This window comes from Setaria italica, chromosome VI (assembly GCF_000263155.2).
Source record: "Setaria italica strain Yugu1 chromosome VI, Setaria_italica_v2.0, whole genome shotgun sequence".
Lineage (NCBI taxonomy): Eukaryota > Viridiplantae > Streptophyta > Magnoliopsida > Poales > Poaceae > Setaria > Setaria italica.
Window position 1 is genome coordinate 35,146,911 of NC_028455.1, and position 17,476 is coordinate 35,164,386.

A 17,476-nucleotide genomic window follows, 5' to 3' on the forward strand; every position below is an offset into this window, starting at 1 on the left:
AGGGACCAAGGGTCTCGCAGTCGCTGTCGTGCATACCTAAGGTGAGGCGCGCTCCTCCTTCCTTCGTACTACCTTCCTTGTCCTTGGGATGGTTCGATTCCCACATTGCCCGTGGCTCAGTATGACAGTATCCCCCCATTGTGTCAGCAAGGTTGGAGATCATGGGCAAGCAACTGATTCCTGTGGATTGATTTGGGTGTACTGTAGTTGATTTGCAGTTTCTGATTAGCAAGCTACGCCAAATTGTCTATCCTCCGTAGTTATTTAGGATCCTGCCTGGTGCATGCACTTTCCGATTATGTAGTAGTATGAATTGAATTTCTCGCGTTAGGAAATTGGGAACCAGTTAACCAATGCCGAGTTAGTTTGGCCACCCTGTGACAGTTCATCACTTTCGTGGGCTGGGATCTGAAGGAAATTCCTTTTTTTTAAGAACTTATTAATCACTTTGCACAAGTTATTAACCCATGGAAGTATTTTGATTTACTTGTGTTTTTTATCCGCATGTGGAAAGTGGACTGGTGTTAAGAAAAAGGGCAGTCGCTACTCGCTAGAGCGCTACATCATAGCAAAATCTGATTTTTCTTTGCCAACATCATTGAATCATAATTTACACACGATCTATCAACAATACTTTGTTGTTTCAAGGGCGAGCTTGATTCCTTCTTTTTCTAATCACAGTGTGATTTTTATACATGCATCCATCTGCACATCCGCAGTGTACCATTGGAAAAATGTTGCACCAAAACCGTGCTCCAAGGTACAGCTGGGAAAAAAAAAGATGGAAGGGCAAAAAAAGAGAGGAAACAGGCTCGAATCCCTGGATATCTTCATCTTCAGGAGCTGCACACGGCGAATTGTTGGTCCATTCCACTTGTTGGCTGCACCATCCTGCTGGGGTGGTGGCAAGGCATCAGTATGGAACTGAGGAGTGCCTTCTCAACATCTTCGGAGGCTTCTCTCCTTAGCAAACACATCACATACTCCATCACTGCTGTATCGCAAGGCAGTGTGATCCTCCCATCACTTGTGAACCCAAACTCTTCCTGCGACAGCTTCAGGAGCTCCGAGAAGACTGTCGTGTGGAGGTAAGCGAGGGGGATCTCAAACCGCTTCCCATCAGAAGAGTAGACAATGCAGTTGCCCTTCCCTGCAACTATGCTGCTGCAAGATGTGTTGATCTCCTTGTCCACAGTTGTGACCCTTTTCCACCCGATTGCACCCGTTCCCTGCCACTTCTTGGACAGTTGAGCTAGCTTCTTGGAACTGATCATGGTGGCTTCCTGCCTTTCAAGGAAATGGATTCTTGTCTTTGAGATGAAAGGATCAGAAATGATTTGATTTGTGTGTGGTGATGGTTCGCATTTGTGATCGTGTATTTATAGGGCACTTATGTGGTAGGACTTGGGAGGGTCTGCATCTTGGTCTTGGCTATTACAAATGGCAAGCTGGCAAGGGACAAGCCCACGAGCTTCCTTGGTGAGATGTTCCTATCTATGGTTGGGAGGTTCAATGCACAGGACCATTGTTTATCACATGGTGGAGCCATGTTTACTGGCTTGGTACGTGATTGCTTCTGCCTACCAGAGTGGGCCTAATTTTGACTCAATGGTGCTAGGAGTATAGAGTCTTTTATTTATACATTAACAGGGTCCTTTTTCTATACGCGCTCATGCAGGGGCGAAGCTATGTACAATTAGCCTGGTGCACACTGCACAGGCATGCCAATTGTCTTACTTTGACCATATATGCACCAGTTTTTAGTTAAAAATATTCACTATACAGCATAATGCCACTTTGATGGCCACCACCATGATTTTAGTTCTAGCTTCGCCACTGCACTGATGTACTCTTTATATCTATCATCAAATGCAAATTCTATTCATAACAAACAGTAAAAATTGGCATGTCCAGTTTTTCTCAGTTTGTTTTCCTGAGATATTAAGCGTGATAACTGACTTACTGTCCCTTCTTATATAGGTTCAATTCACCCTATCCTATGTTGTTCAATGAGAATCACATTAGATGAGGTATATTTCTCTGCTCCTTACGGTATTATTTGCAGAAACAATTTCATTCTGCATCTGCTGGATTTTGTGGTCTCTTTTCCAGCAATTGCCATGTGATGGAAACAAGATAACATGGTTGCGAATCAGCCAAGGCATTCTCTTGAAAGTTGTTTACATCTAACATAGAAATTTGGCAGCCAGTATTTTCCACCTAACTATATAAACTTTTGCACTAAGGTTCCTGCTTAGATGGAGCATATATTTTGCTAGTTCTCTTCCTAGATGGCATGATGGTCTGTGGATGAAGTTCGGATCTGAGAATGTTCATTCTAGTGTTGAGTAAATATGTATAGGTGACAAAAGAAATATCATCCCGTGTTGTTTCAATGAAATAAAATAAGCTTTTACATTTATTGATGTGCCTAGTTGGTGAGCTGCAAGGCCATGAACCTGTCAATGCAATGTTTGCTACAATGAAGGCTGTGCGATTATGAATCTGATGTTGCTGGGCCAAAGTTTGGTGCACCGCAGTCCTTGCAAAGGCCATTGTAGGGACTTTGTAGTTGAATAATTGGAGCTGTATGCTGTACTAGTGGCTCTGCATTTGATATAAGCACTCAGCAATCATTTTAGTCCCAGCTCTTGTGAACATAGGGACAGATTTATAAAAGATCATTTTGAGAGCGACCATCGAAAAGATTATCGAGGATGCTTCATGAGTCCTTCCTTAGTTGATGAGAAGAGAGCCATACAGTGGCCAAGAGACACAAGGGAAGCATGTAGGGTCCTGAGTTTTAAGAAGTAGCCTCCTTTGTTAGTTGCCTAAGGAGAATTGGAGATGTCAATAGGATAAATGCTTTTGCCAACATTAATTCTGTTAGGACGGTGCTGGTTGGTTGAAACAACTTGCCCGACAATTCCTTAACATCGGCATTCTACGTTGTGGCCCAACTAGCCCCAGCATCTCATGTGCTCTCCATTTCCTTGTTTCTTCCTGCCATTCCTGGTAGACCCCTGCAATAAGACCGAACTTATCTGAATACAGTTATGGCCATTTCTTTTTAAAATTGCTGGTACTTTGACTAGTGTTGCACTGTTGCATGGCAAATTTTACGACCATGTTTTTGCGTTGAAATAAGCTTATCCCATGTGCATATCTGACGACACTCCAGGTGATCATTTCAGGTTCTCAACTCATCCATGCCCTTTTTGTGATTTGAAGAAGGCATATTCTTTGTTTAGGGTCTTCAGGGGATACTTGATTACATATTTTACTTGTGTAATGTATACATCTTTTGTCCATCATTTCAGGTGCTTTTTCATAAGTCTCAAAGTGGAATAATATGATCTTGGGATCAGGATAGTCAGCTGCTCTGGATCATATGTTAGAAAGGTCAGTACAGCACAGGGAACCTACCAACTTACATGCACTGTAACCTGCATACAAATCTTCATTATATGATGACAACTAAGCCATTAGTACAGTCCTAGTCGAATACTACATATTGTTATATCCATTAGGATGTAGTAACTTGAGTCATGAATAAGGAGACTTCCTAGAACATTGGTCAATTCTGATTTACGTTTATTACAGAAAATGTTAATTAACATCGTCTTTTTTTTGGTTCAGATAACTATAGTCAAGAAAAAAAAGGAGATTCACTAGACCATCGGTTAACTGGAGTCAGCCTTACACTTTCATGTTTCGATGGCGAGCTTGATTCCTTCTTTTCTAATCACATTGTGATTATTTTTACATTCATCCATCTGCGCAACCACAGTGTACCATTGGAAAAACAACGCACAAAAACCGTGCTCCAAGGTACAGCTGGGGAAAAAGATGGAAGGGGGAAAAAAGAGAGAAAACAAGCTCAAAGCCCTGGATATCCTCATCTTCAGGAGCTGCAGACAGCAAATTGCTGGTTCAATCCACTGGATGGCTGCACCATTCTGCTTTGGTGGCGGCAAGGCATTACTATGGAACTGAGGAGTGCCTTCTCAACATCTTCAGAGGCCTCTCTCCTCAGTAAACACATCACATACTCCATCACTGCTGTATCGCAAGGCAGTGTGATTCTCCCATCACTTGTGAACCCAAACTCTTCCTGTGACAGCTTCAGGAGCTCCGTGAAGACTGTTGTGCGGAGGTACGTGAGGGGGATCTCAAACCGCTTCCCATCAGAAGAGTAGACAATGCAGTTGCCCTTCCCTGCAACTATGCTGCTGCAAGATGGGTTGATCTCTTTGTCCACAGTTGTGACCCTCCTTCGCCCAATTGCGCCCATTCCCTGCCACTTCTTGGACAGCTGAGCTAGCTTCTTGGAGCTGATCATGGTAGCTACCTTCCTTTGGCTTTCAAGCAAATGGACTCTTGTCTTTGAGATGAAATAGTTAGAAACAATTCAATCAGTGTGTGGTGATGGTTTTTGCAGCTATCATGTATTTATAGGGAACATATGTGGTAGGACTTGGGAAGATTTGCATCTTGGTCTTGGCTTATCATAGACGGCAAGCTGGCAAGGGACAAGGCCATGAGTTTCCTTGGTGAGATGTTCCTATCTATGGTTGGGAGATTCAATGCACAGGACAGGTCCATTGTTTCTCACATGGTGGAGCCATCTTTACTGGCTTGGTATGTGATTGCAGCCAGAGTGGGGCTAAGTTTGACACAATAGTACAAATTGCTGGGTTCAGTTCTTTTATCTTGCTTGATCTCAAGTGGGCACTGGCTTACTCCCTTGTTATATATGTGCAGTTTGCTTGATGTTGTAGTTTCCGATGATAACGTCTTTAAACAAGGTACATCAATCCGCCCTTATGATTTTATTTGCCAAATTATTTCAATTTTGCTTTTGCCGATTTTTCTCGTCTCTTGTCCTGCAAGCGCAATGTGATAGATACTAACATAGTTAAGAATCAGCCAAGGCATCTTGTAAAAAGATGTTTTTTTAATGTAGAGATCTGCCGATCAGTATTTCTACCTAGCTATATAATCTTCTTGCATAGTGCTCATGGTCAGAACAGAACATTTCTTCTTTTGCTAATTTGCTGCCTAGACGGTCTGTTTAAGAACGCTGGTCTGTGGATGAACTTGGGAACCGATGATATTCATTATGGTGATGAATATATGTATAGGTGACAAAAATGGTCCATGTGCTTTCAATAAAATAAAATAATAGGGTCCATGGCTTTTGCATAGTAGTTATTGATGTCACTAGTTTGGCAAGCAGCATGGCCATGAATCTGTTAATGCAATGTCTTCTACAATAAAGGCAGTGCACCGATGTTGCTGGGCCAAATTTTGGTGCACCGCCGTCCTTGCAGCGGCCATGGTAGGGACTTGGTAGTAGGATGATTGGATCTATATTGTGACTAGTGGTTTGACGTTGGACATAAGAACTAGACAATCATCTTAGTCCCAGCTCTTGTAAACATAAAAACATATTTATAAGGGAATCAGTTGGAGAGCGACCATCAGAAAGATTATCCAGGATGCTTCGTGTGCCTTTGTTTATCTGATGGCGAGAGCTGTACAGTGGCCAAGAGACATGAGGGAAGCATGTAGGGTCCTGAGTTTTGACAAGTAGCTTCCTTTTTTAGCTGTGAAAGGAGAACTGGATATGTCGATAGGCTACATCCTTTTTCTAACATTAATTTTGGTTGGGACGGTGCTGGTTGGTCGAAACAACTTCCATTGACAATTTCTTATCGTTATTGTGCACTGTGGTCCAACCGATTTGTCCCCAGCATCTCTAGTGTCCTGTTTACCTCTTTTTTTCTGTCATTCCTGGTAGGTCTCTACATCAAAGGCTGCATCTATGAGCTATCTCACTATCTGAACCCCATTTGGCAATTTCTATTAGAAATATTGTTGTACTGTGACCAATGTTCTGTATGGAGAACCTTAGAGCCATACTCTTGGCGTTGAAATAAGATCGTCTCATCTGCATATCTGACTCCACTCATCCTGGCATTCTGCAGAGTGGGGTCTTTCATGCTCCCTATTCATCCATGCCCTTTTCTGAAGAGACATACTGATGTCGCTGTGGTCAGTTTAATTCCTTTTGTAGGTGACTTATCATATCGTGTATCAGACCTTATGCACCTTTGCATCAGATCTGTTACAAATCCAACGTGCATCAGAGCTTTTTAGGTGCGCTGGGCGTGGCATAGCTGCCTCCAACAGTCGTTAATCGACTTTTCGGTTGTTTACGTTTTCGTGTAATTCTCATTTGTAGCAAGCCATGTGCGTGTGTTCGGTTGGCCCGCGTTATAAGTTAAACTTTTCTTTTTAATACAAAGATACGCAGCTCTCCTACGTATTCATGGAAAAAAATACAAATCCAACGTGCAAAGTTTTTGTGTTAAAAAAAAGAGGCATATTCTGTGTTAGTTTCAGGAGATGCTTGATAGCAAACTTTAACCTTTGGTCCAACATTTCAGGTGTTTTTTTTCTCAAAGTCAGAAGTGGAATTGCATGATCTGGGGATCAAGATGCTCAGTTGTACTGGGCACACGCTAGAATGGTCACCACAGAACACAGGACACCTACCAACTGCATGGTAACTTGCCTACAAATATTATTTTTGATACGGTTGATTTAAAAAAAACGTCTTCACATAAAGTGTGCAGCAAACAATAATTTCTTTCTGACATAATTTCCCGTTTCGACGAAACATTGAAAATTACCTGTTTGCAACATGAAAAAATTATCTGTAGAAATGACCATATGGTTCGACTCTGAGATAGAAAATTCCTGCCGTAACATGAACACTATGTTTCATGCAACATCAATGTGAAACATGCAAAAATAATAGTTGTAACATCGATGCTTAACTATTGCAACGTATGTCGGAGTATCCTATATTTTTAAGATTCCGATATTTCCTGACGTTGAATTTCTTTTCTTTTGAAGGAAATGTTAAATCTGTATTCCATTGGATGTCGTTGCTATGAGTAGTGAATATATACTATGGGCCAGGCCAAAAAAGCAATGCCTCCCCTGCCTGCTTCGTGGCCGGTCCAGCAGCTGTTTTGCCCCGGGCTGTAGAAGGGCTGGGCCAACAAGGCCACAAGTAATCGAGGCCCAGTCCGTCAGGTTGATCTGTGGTCGTCAAGCAGATGATGCTCTGCAGCAGCTGCAAGCAGTGAAGTCACATAACAGTGTAGAGTACCAGAACAGTCGAAGCAGTTGTACTAAATCGTGCCAAACTCTAGCTTTAACAGCAACTACCGGCTTGTTCTATTATCATTGTTTTTATTTACAAGAGTGATACACACTGGCTGTTCTGAGTTGCGTGTAAATGCTATAAGAAGACAATAGTGTGGTTCTTTTTCTATTTTTATATCGTGTCTTGCTTTAAATTAACCATATTTGCATGGAAAAGCTAGTCACTATTCTTACTCGTTTGATTAATGGATCCAACCACCCGCCTTACATATTTTTCCTGCAATGTATAATTCTTGGTGAGAATCATCAACTTTATAATGTTTTAAAAACAGCTCACGCTTTTTTAATGATCTTTTTTATAGTTATGCGGGCGATGATAGGTGGATTTGGGAATTGGTTTGTTCCGATTCTAATACGTGCACCTGACATGGCATTTCCACGATTAAATAATGACATGGTATTTCCACAATTAAATAATATATCATTCTGGTTGTTGCCATGTTCTACCCTTTTTATGGAAACCCTCTTCAAACTCTACATGTACCTTGTACCTTGCTTCTCGCTTATGTTCTCTACTATATATGCTACTGTTGGCAAGTCTTGGTATCAATGTCATACCTGCATCTTTCCCTTTACATTTTTCGTCTCCTTACATTTTTGCTGCATCTCAAATTACAAGGCTAAGGAAAAAAAAATTACATTTCCTAGAGGAGACATAATGAAGGGGGGATCCACTGTTTTTGTTTTGCATGCAAAATGCCGGCTGAAATGTGTTAAATTCACAGGTTCGTTGGATAAATTATTCATTTTGGATGGTACGTATGATGATATTTCCAGACGTAAAAAAAAGTGTACGTTGGCCTTAAAAAAGATCGTGTAAAGTTCGTGCCGAGTATAACAGGAGTGATTTGCACATTCAAATATATGTGTCCCTTCAAAAAGCAAAGTAGTTGATATAATGCTATATGCTATTATTAAATCCAATGATTTCTCGATCCTCGTCTAGAGTCGTATGATCATGACCTAAGTTCTCCCTCCTTAGACCTCCTTCTTCTTTATAGCTCCTACTCTCTTTTTCGATTTGAGGGCACCCGCTCTCCCATCTCCACTCCTCCCGACACTCAGTGTCTTTGTTGCCAACTCAGCCATTGCCGCCTTCGCCATGCTAACCCCTCCAAAAGCTTTACCCCCCACCCCCCTCCCAAAAAATGGTGTCCGTTGCTACATTCACATTGAACGATCAGAGGTAAGAAACGTTTAAGTTCCCACCAAACGTAACGGTCCAAATGTACACATCGAAACACGTGTCACTTGAAAAGAAAAGGCAATTGCTATATGCCATCAAGTCCAACGGTTTCTTGATCTACGTCTAGAATCACAAGAGCGGGATCCAACGACGCACACACTTTCTTCCCCCTCCGTCTCCCTCCTCCTTCTTCTTCCTCACCGCTTCCCCTCTCTTTTCAATTTGAGCATGCCCGCTCTCCCGCCTCTCGCCATACTCCGGCAGTAGTCCCGGTAGCGTCATTGTTTCCTGCTTAGCCATTGCCGTCTCCTCCGCACGCTAACCCCTCCCAAAGCTTCATCGCAATAACACAAATTGGATCCATTGATCTGTTCCAATTCCTTGAAAAACTTGTCGCGTGAATGGAACATACCGAGTGGTTCATATCGCATACAATTCATTATCATGAAGCATCTGCGCCTCCAACGGCCGTTTGCTTTGGGTGTTGGTGCATTAAACCCCGGCCCGCCGAAACCGAAACGCCCGGGCAAGTGGCCCGCCAGCGCGCCAGGGGCACGCGATCCTCCCGCCCGGCGGCCACCAGCTGTCACGCGGCCTGGCGGAGGAGCGCGGCCGCTACCTACCCCCGTCGTCGCGCGGCGTGTGACCGGCGCGGTGACGAGGCAGTCGATGGGGGCAAAGCGGGAGCGCCCGGCGCGGGTCCTCCGTGTCGTGGCGTGCCCTGCCGTGGCCGCGCCCGCAAGATCCAAGCCGAAAGCGAGGGGAAACTGCCGCCGCTCACGCCGTCCCCCGCGACGCCGCCCACTCCCTCTCGTCCTTAAGAGCGAGGGGACCCCCCTCGCGGCGTTCGTCATCAGCTCTCTCCGAGGAACCTCGCCGCCCCCGCTCTCCGCTCCTCTCGGCGACGCCGCGCGCTCTGCACGCCGGTGGCCGCTCAACGCCGATGGGGTGCGGCCAGTCGAAGGTGCCTCGCGGCGAGGGCGCTTCGGCGGCCGTCGCACACTGCCGCGACCGCTCCGAGCTGCTGGCCGCGGCCATCGCCAGCCGCTACGCGCTCGCGGACGCCAACCGCGCGTACGCGGGCTCGCTCAGCGCCACCGGCGCCGCGCTGCACGACTTCCTCCGGGCCGTCCTGGACGCCACCCCGCCGCCTCCCGGGCCCGGTGCCGGCGACGCGCCGCGGGAGGGGGACGATGACGACGCGGCCCCTCACGCCGCGACGGCGTCGCCTGACGCCTCAGAGGACGACGACGACGGCGGCGGCGGCGGCCACATATGTTTCCCCTCGCCCTCGGATGAAGCCTCCGACGATGATGGCGGCGGGGATACCATGTCCACGTCCGATGATGAGGCCGAGCCGCCTCTCCCCAGGCCCGACGCCCTCCAGCCGGTGGCGCCGGCGCCACGGCCATCCCGAGCTCCGCCCCAGCCGCTGCAGTTGGTCCCACAGTACGATCCTGGCTATCCCCCACAGTTCGGTTCTCTCTACCCCCCGCCGTACAGCTATGGCCCCGTCCCCGGCCCCGCGTTTGGATACGGTGGGGGCTACGGCGCCGACGTCATGGGCGGCTACGGGCAGAGTTCCTATACGTACAACATCAGCTACACCCAGAGGCAGCCACCGCCGCTGTCATCAACATCCTTCGAGCAGCCGCCCCAAGCCACAGATGCCACCGTCAGTTACTACACCTACCAGTACCATGGCGAGGCCGTCCCGAGCTCTCACTACGGCGGATCATACTACTACCCCTACCCATACCCGCAAGGCGGTGGCTTGCCTCCGGTGCCAGCAGCCTCCTCTGGCCACTTGGCCGCGCCACTGCCATCGCCGTCGCCGCCGCGGGTGCCGAGCTGGGGCTTCCTGGATCCTTTCGAGGCACTCGAGAGCTACTACCAGGAGCACCCGGTTCCCCCGGCGGCCCGTGCTGCGTCTAGCCGGAGCTTGGGTGACGTCGGGGAGGAGGATGAGGGCATTCCCGACCTAGAGGACGAGGAGTCGGGAGTGGTCGTCAGGGACGCTCACGCCGGGGATGAGTGCACCCGCGTGAACGCGAAGTTTGAGGAGGTGCACAGGAAGTCCGAGTCGTCGGATGGCAGTGGAAGCAGCGAGGAGGAGACAGAGGGGCACGTCGAGTTCAGAAGCAGCACGATGGATGGAGTAGAGGAGAGTGTGGTGGTGGAGGTGGAAGAACAGCTGAATGATGATTCAGGCGTCGCTGATGAGCCTCCTGCTGTGCCTGAGATTAAGACCTACACCAGCGACGTCGAGGTGGCGCAGGAGATCAAGTTGCAGTTTGACACCGCCTCCAAGTCAGCTGGTGACGTTAGCAAGATGCTTGAGGTTGACAAGGTGCCTTACTACAAGAAGAAGAACTCGGGACTAAAAGGCTCGTGCATTACTCGATTTGCTGTCTAAATATTCAGTCTTTTGCTTCTTTAGTTGTTCACTTATTTGTTGGTGACTAAGATGGAGACTTTTATCTAACACACTTGCTTTTGCAGTGCCCTCAATGGTGATTTGCGGACAGCCTTCCAAGGCCAAGGCGATCATGCAGTATGAGGAGGAAAAGGCTATGGAATCTGGCAACCTTTCATCTTCACTGCAGAAGCTGTACATATGGGAAAACAAGCTTCTTAAGGAAGTCAAGGTTCTCATTTCTCAAATCTCAACACACTTAATATTTTGAATTTCTAGCTTTGCCTTTAAATATGTGGTGGTTGCAATTTCTAGCTTTGCTATGAAGAGACTCACTATTTGCTATTTAACTCTACTAGTTGCTTAATATTGTAAAAGATGATTTAGTTGGAAGTTTTGAGTACTATATTTGGATAATGAACGGATTTCAACTACTTCTGCTTGCTGCATATGATCCGTTATCCTTTCATTGAATACTTCTTAGATAGTAACGTACTATTTTTACGAGTAATGTACTATTCTTGGATAATGAGTGTGAGTCTTTAACCACTTATACTTACCGATTCGAACATGTTCTTTTATTCATTAATTGAATACTTGTTGGGTAGTAATGTATTATGTTTTGAGTAACGCACTATATTGTGGATGATGAGCGGCTTTCAGCTACTTCTGCTTGCTGCATATGCTCCTTATTTTTCCGATGAATATTTGTTGCGTAGTAATGTGCTATCTTTACAAGTAATGTACTATTCTTGGATTGAGCGTGAGTCTTATGATCTACTTATACTTGCCTATTGAACATCTTATTTTCTTCGTTAAATGTATACTTGTTGGGTAGTAATGCATTATGTTTTTTATTAATGTAAATGAACTTAAATGACAAATATTTATGCATGCTGAGTATGCTCCAAGGCATCTAACTATAGAAAGTTTACACGGTGGAGAATTCCAATCTAGCACTTTATATTATTTGGAGTTTCATACTATTTATTCTAGTTATTATTCATTTTCTTCTTCTGATGTGTTAGTTGAAGTCAGGTATTTTTGTTTTATATGCTGTTTACCACAGGCTATGGAGAAGATAAGGGGGCTTTATGACCAGAAGCGTAAAGAGCAGAAAAGATTGTACTATAGCGGTGCTGAATCTCATAAGCTTGAGGCAATGGAGATTTGTGTCAAGAAGCTGTCCACAAAGCTGACCATTGCCATCCAGATAGTAAACAGTATATCAAAAAATATCAACAAGCTTAGAGATGAAGAGCTATGGCCTCAAACACATGAGATAATCAAAGGGTATGTAATTAACATGACTCTCTTTATATTATATTAGCACCTACTTCACTATCTAGATGCTAATTTGATACTTAACATATATAGAAATATTATTCCTGACTGGAAACTATATATGTTTCAGGTTTATGCAAATGTGGCACACCATGTCAGAGTGCCATGAGATGCAGTGCCATGTTCTATCCCATGCTAAGAATATAGACTCTACTATGGCAGCTGCAAGAATCAATGAAGATCATACAGATTTAATCAAGTATCTGGAGGTTCAGTTGCTGGGCATGACTGCCAATTTTACCGGATGGTTCGATGCCCAGAAGAGCTACGCCATCCTTTTGAATGAATGGCTTAAGAAGGGGATTGAGTATGAGCCAGAAGTAACTGATGACGGGGTTCCTCCCTTTTCACCCGGACGGTTAGGAGCACCCCCTATTTTCACCGTATACAATAACTGGGCAACCAGCATGGCGAGGATATCCGAGGCTGAAGTGGTAGGCGCAGTGCAGGCTTTGGCCTCCAATGTTCTGGGCCTCTGGGAGAAGAAGATAGCAGGCGTATCTTCATCTGCACAGGCTGCTGAAGCTGGCCTGCAATCGTGCATGGCTAGAGTTTTTGAAGCAATGGAGAGCTTCGCTGCTGCCTGTGAGAACACCTACAAGGATATTTGCCTTCGCGCTGAAGAAGAGAATGGCAGACCTCCAGTTGCAGACATCGCTGGTACAAGGCAACTAGGCTGAAAGCATATATAGGCAGGGAATGCACATATAGCGGTGAAGTATGTGCAGGTTTATTAGAGGCTAGAGCTCGAGGTATCTTGGGGCTAGGGCTGTAGGTTGAGACAAAACCAGGTCCTGACGCTGCTGCAAACTTGTAGATTGTCGGGTCATCTCCAAAGCATCTGCCTGCTTTTTTGTCTGCTGTCTCTTCATTTTTGGAGTACATGCGATTGGTTGGTGCTGGTGACTGTAATTCCGGCGACTGGCGCGTGCACAATGAGGCAGCCGGAGAGAAGTGCAATGGGGTGGAGCTTTGCTAGGCGCCTCTTCCTGATAGAACTCGGAGAGGCTTGTCGACGTGCGTGCATCATCTCCGGGTGCAAGGTCTCTGAATTCTGATGGCAACGTGCTGGTGTAATCAGCGAGGAGCTCGCGGTCGGTCCGGCGAGATCACGCGTGGCAGCCGAAGAAGATAGCCCTGGCACGCACCGAAGAAGAGAGCGGGGAGTTTCAGCCACAGGGCGAGAGCTCCACTGAAGTTGATACTGCCGTCGAGGATCACCGTGCCACCGCCCTTCACCGAGCGTCTGGCCGGCGGCCGTGGAAGCTCCGGACGCCTTCCGTAGGATGAACGGAAGGGGCTCGGAGTGTGGCCTGATGGGGAACAGCCTAGCTAGCCGGACGGTGTGGTCCAGGGAGCGAATTTCATCCATTAGAGCCTTTTTCTGCAGCTTATTACCTAGGGAGATTGTTGTCCAGTTTGCGGCCCATAATATTTTCTTATTTTCCCCTCTCATTTTCCTGTTGTTCTCTGTGTAGAATAATTTGTTCATACCTATTCACTTTTAGGACTATTTTATTCACATAGTTAAATTAACTGTGCATCTTGTTTAGCATTTTATTCGCATAAAACAACTATTTTGCTCATGTTGTTCAAGAATTATTAGCATTGGCAAAAATATTCCGACTATATGAAAAATGTTCGTGAAAAGTATCATCCAAACATAGTCAGGTATGTTCCGCCGCCCGACGGCATGGGCCACGGAAGAACAAGCAGCGCGGCGCCGTGGACGGAGGAGAAGAGGCGCAAGACCGTCGACCCGCCATCTCCTCCCGGCCCCGCCTCCTCCTCATCCTCCGGCGACGCAACGGAGGTGATGCCGATGGACATCGTCATCGGACCTCATCAGGTCCAGGAGGATCAAGGCGCCGGACAAGAACCAAATGAGTCGTCCGTTTTCTCAGCGGAAGACGACATCGACGGCGAGGAGGTATCTCGTTGCTACGAGCAGCTCCGAAAGCGCGAGGGCTTCCTCTTTATCATGCGTAGTAGCATCGGGCGTCGCATGGGGGAGAAAGACAGCGATGAGACGTACAAACGCCTCTGCGAGCTTCGCGACAGAGACTACAAGGACCGTTATGTCACTATACCATATCATTACACCTTAAGCCGATCCCATGTATTATTTATGATGATCCATATGCCCTTGCATGCAGATCCTGAAGGGGGATGATGGTCTCAGCAACCCGGCCGGCCTCTGACGCTTTCGAAGCACAACTGTTAAGTATGGACCCTGCTGAGGATTGCCCGTGGGATAACACCTTTGAGCCGGGTCCTAGCATCTTTGGTTGGACCTACAACTCCGACGCCATTGATTTTCATGGCTTGGATGACTTGACTACCAGCGCATGATACCTACCAGAGTTGTGCGTACTTAAGTTCTTTAGCTTTTGCTTTAGCAGCATTTTATTTCTAGGTTTAATGGGTATCCAATGTAAACTGTTGCTGCTACCGCATGACCATTGCTAAAATCTACCCTTCTGTTTGGTAGTTCGGACTCTTGATACTATATGTGCTAGTTTAGTTACGCTCCTATTTGGTTCTGAAGTTTGTGCTGACCCCAAATTTTAGGGCCACGGCAGTGTAGTGCACAATGCTATCATGGTAGTCCGTATCTGAAGAGTGGACATAGGATATCATAACGTCAGCAAACATGACAAAACTCAAGAGAGGTGGCACTTCCATAGTCATTAAGTCCACATGTATGTGCATGAGCTATATACTTCTGTTCCTGTATTTGAAGCCTGTTATGTTTTTGGCAAACAGAATGGGCGGTGGGCACACTTTTTTACCGTGTTATTATTGTTCTTGATTTGTTTTAAAATTGTTGTAGCTGAATTTGTTTTGCCAATATATTTGTGCTCGATCCGTTCTTTATGCCTTTTATCCGGTCTTTTACGTAAATATGAACCTTAATTGAGTCTCTTAATTGAGTCTATTATAGTACTTTTCAAATGCTAGCGCTTCTATATTTTTTAAAAGCCTAATTGCACTTAAATTAGAATATGAGTTACTCAAGAACCAAGTTACATAAAAAGATTGATCGTCCACTTTTGCCTATGTACTTCAAATGCATGATTCTAGTATTGTTACTTGACTAATGTATTAATTGCTTCTCTCCTTTGGGTAGCAGGATTTTGATGAGTACCATCATTGGGATGATTACCGCTCAACTCTTAGCGATTACAAAACTGATCAGGAGTATGTCAAGTATTGTGATGAAATATCAAAGAAAATCAAGGTATGCATCATGTCTCTGTCTGGCTATTGAAAAGAGCTCATAAGTTAGTGCTGTAGATTGATTTGACTGACGGACACATTTTTCACCGTTGGCTAGTGGGTTGAAGAGTATATGCGTCAGAACAATACAGAGGTAAGCCTGAACTATAAAACAATGTAATTGAGATATGTGCTTTGTTTAGCACCATGATAACTCCTTTGCTCTTTAGTTTAAAGAGAAGTTTGAGCAAAGAAGCCGTAAGCAAGCTTTGAAGATCGCAAAAGGCTTCCCCTATTTGACATTTACTTTAGCTCATTGTGGCTTTGATGTAAGATCCCTTTGTTTAGACGGCAACACTTCTCGTTGATATACATTTGACAATTTCATTCTCTTGACATAGGAGTATTTACTGGACCTAGCCTACGAACTTGATACAAAGGATTATGTTCTTGTTTATTTTGAGGTTTGGGAGCGATCGAGTCTCTTGTAAGTAGGTTGACAGGAAGTCTATGGAATATATGAATCGCTAATCATGTTTTGCCTATGCTTAATTTTTTATCATGGCTCGGGAGCGAGTCTCCTGTAATCTTTTTGCCTATGCTTAGTTTTTTATGTTCACTTGCATTGTCTGAGTAGATGAGTTTCGAAGATGCTTTGAGGTCAGCCCTTCCGGCGTTTGATTATTCACACCCCTCGTTATGCGTAGCAACTCCTGATCTTGAAAGGATATTGTGAGTACGACACAAGCTTGTACCGTATCAAGAATAACGTAGATAAATCTCGTAAAAAACCCTAGATGGCGTTGAGGCAACCACGACAAGAGAATAGGATTTTAGCAAAACCGACCCCAAATTCTTTAAGTACAACTTCAAAAGAGTACGAGTAATTGTCACTCCCTCACAAACCCTACTTGACCCTCTAGGATCCTTTGATTCTTACCCTATACAAGAATCTAGTGCTATATAACTGTCTAGCATATCCCTCTTGAGGGCTCCTAATTGCCTCTCACAAGCTTTGAAACCTAGAGGCTCCACCCCTTTGTTTATATAGTCCCCTCCAAGGCTCTCATACATGCAAGTAGAAGTCTTGCACCTAGTAGGATTCCATACTTAAATCCTAATAGAAATAGAAGTCGTAATAGCACACCTCTATTAAATTTTAATCTAAGTAGGAATTGAGTCACCGTACAACAATGGTATTGCCATCGTCTTCTATCTTTTAACCTTGACATGTGGTGTATTGGTTGTCATAAGAGCTCGTGGATTTGTTTTGTGATGAATTGCTCTTTTGGCAACTGACTTTCACGATTGTATCTCAGTTTGCTCACAACTGAGTGAGGTTCTAAAATCAATTCAGATTTCCAGCAGCAGGAATTGCGCGCAGCAAGGAACGCCTTTACAATACTGGCTGCTGTTTATCTCTTTCAGCACGCCGGCATGGAAATGCAATTGATCATCACATTGCATGATCTGTAAGATTGTCGTTGCATTGTTCAGATGATCTGTAAGGCTTGTTGCATCAGTTTAATGCAGTTTGACACGTACCCCGGGATATGATCCTCTCACATAAAGTCATAATGCAGGGGATTCGGACAGGCAGACACACTAACCTCTCATGATTAGGGCTGGTCACCGGATCAGGCCAGCACAAGAGTACAGGGCTGACCGTATCTCCCTTCCTTGTTTAGACCCTGCAGAGGATCCCAAGGATGTCTTGCTCCATTTAACAATCCAAGCATGTCCATCTGTCCATCTGAAACCCTGAAACATCCCGGCATAAACTACTTCGAATCACAGGCCTGTACGGGCCCCGATCATACGGGTATAATCCCGTACGCGATCCCCAATGATTCGTGCCTGTGCGTGCGCAACACCGCGGCAGCTTCGCCGTCGCCGGCCATAGAGACGCCACGTACCCTGTGCCTTACGTTCATGCACGCGCCCAACCACTTCTTCAGCTGATGCGAAGTTCGCAACCGCGGCGCACGCTCGGGCGACGCTTCCTAGTACGTGCCTCCGCCGTGCGTCTTGGCTGCCGCGGCCGCCGGTGGCATGCCAGCCAGGCCGTGCCG

The 17,476-nt window shown here is 45.6% G+C and overlaps 3 protein-coding genes and 1 long non-coding RNA gene across 4 annotated transcripts; 2 read left to right on the forward strand and 2 right to left on the reverse strand.

The window, feature by feature from the left end:
• Positions 1–563: 563 nt before the first annotated feature.
• Positions 564–1,379, reverse strand: LOC101759244 (auxin-responsive protein SAUR36). Its single transcript, XM_004974101.3, has one exon. It carries the CDS (start codon positions 1,272–1,274, stop codon positions 837–839), a length of 438 nt encoding a protein of 145 aa, XP_004974158.1. The 5' UTR covers positions 1,275–1,379; the 3' UTR covers positions 564–836.
• Positions 1,380–1,549: 170 nt separating this feature from the next.
• LOC101760056 lies at positions 1,550–7,354 on the forward strand. The gene is made up of 4 exons (XR_215453.3): positions 1,550–1,562; positions 4,765–4,808; positions 6,453–6,571; positions 6,925–7,354. It is a non-coding gene; the product is annotated as an uncharacterized LOC101760056 (long non-coding RNA).
• On the reverse strand, positions 3,574–4,433 carry LOC101759652 (auxin-responsive protein SAUR36-like). The gene has a single exon (XM_004974102.4). The coding sequence runs from the start codon at positions 4,340–4,342 to the stop codon at positions 3,905–3,907; it is 438 nt and encodes a 145-aa protein (XP_004974159.1). The 5' UTR covers positions 4,343–4,433; the 3' UTR covers positions 3,574–3,904.
• A 2,014-nt stretch (positions 7,355–9,368) lies between the features above and the next one.
• LOC101782617 lies at positions 9,369–13,043 on the forward strand. The gene is made up of 4 exons (XM_004974852.2): positions 9,369–10,812; positions 10,928–11,073; positions 11,911–12,134; positions 12,256–13,043. The coding sequence occupies exons 1-4, from the start codon at positions 9,369–9,371 to the stop codon at positions 12,863–12,865; spliced, it is 2,424 nt and encodes an 807-aa protein (XP_004974909.1). The 3' UTR covers positions 12,866–13,043.
• The last annotated feature ends 4,433 nt before the right edge of the window (positions 13,044–17,476 follow it).

Excerpts from the sequence above, each read along its gene's own strand:
- LOC101759244 (XM_004974101.3), bottom strand. The coding sequence starts at position 1,274 with ATGATCAGTTCCAAGAAGCTAGCTCAACTGTCCAAGAAGTGGCAGGGA.
- LOC101759652 (XM_004974102.4), bottom strand. The coding sequence starts at position 4,342 with ATGATCAGCTCCAAGAAGCTAGCTCAGCTGTCCAAGAAGTGGCAGGGA.
- LOC101782617 (XM_004974852.2), top strand. The coding sequence starts at position 9,369 with ATGGGGTGCGGCCAGTCGAAGGTGCCTCGCGGCGAGGGCGCTTCGGCG. Across the intron at positions 10,813-10,927 it reads GAAGAACTCGGGACTAAAAG|TGCCCTCAATGGTGATTTGC; the intron begins GCTCGTGCATTA and ends TTGCTTTTGCAG. Across the intron at positions 11,074-11,910 it reads AGCTTCTTAAGGAAGTCAAG|GCTATGGAGAAGATAAGGGG; the intron begins GTTCTCATTTCT and ends TGTTTACCACAG.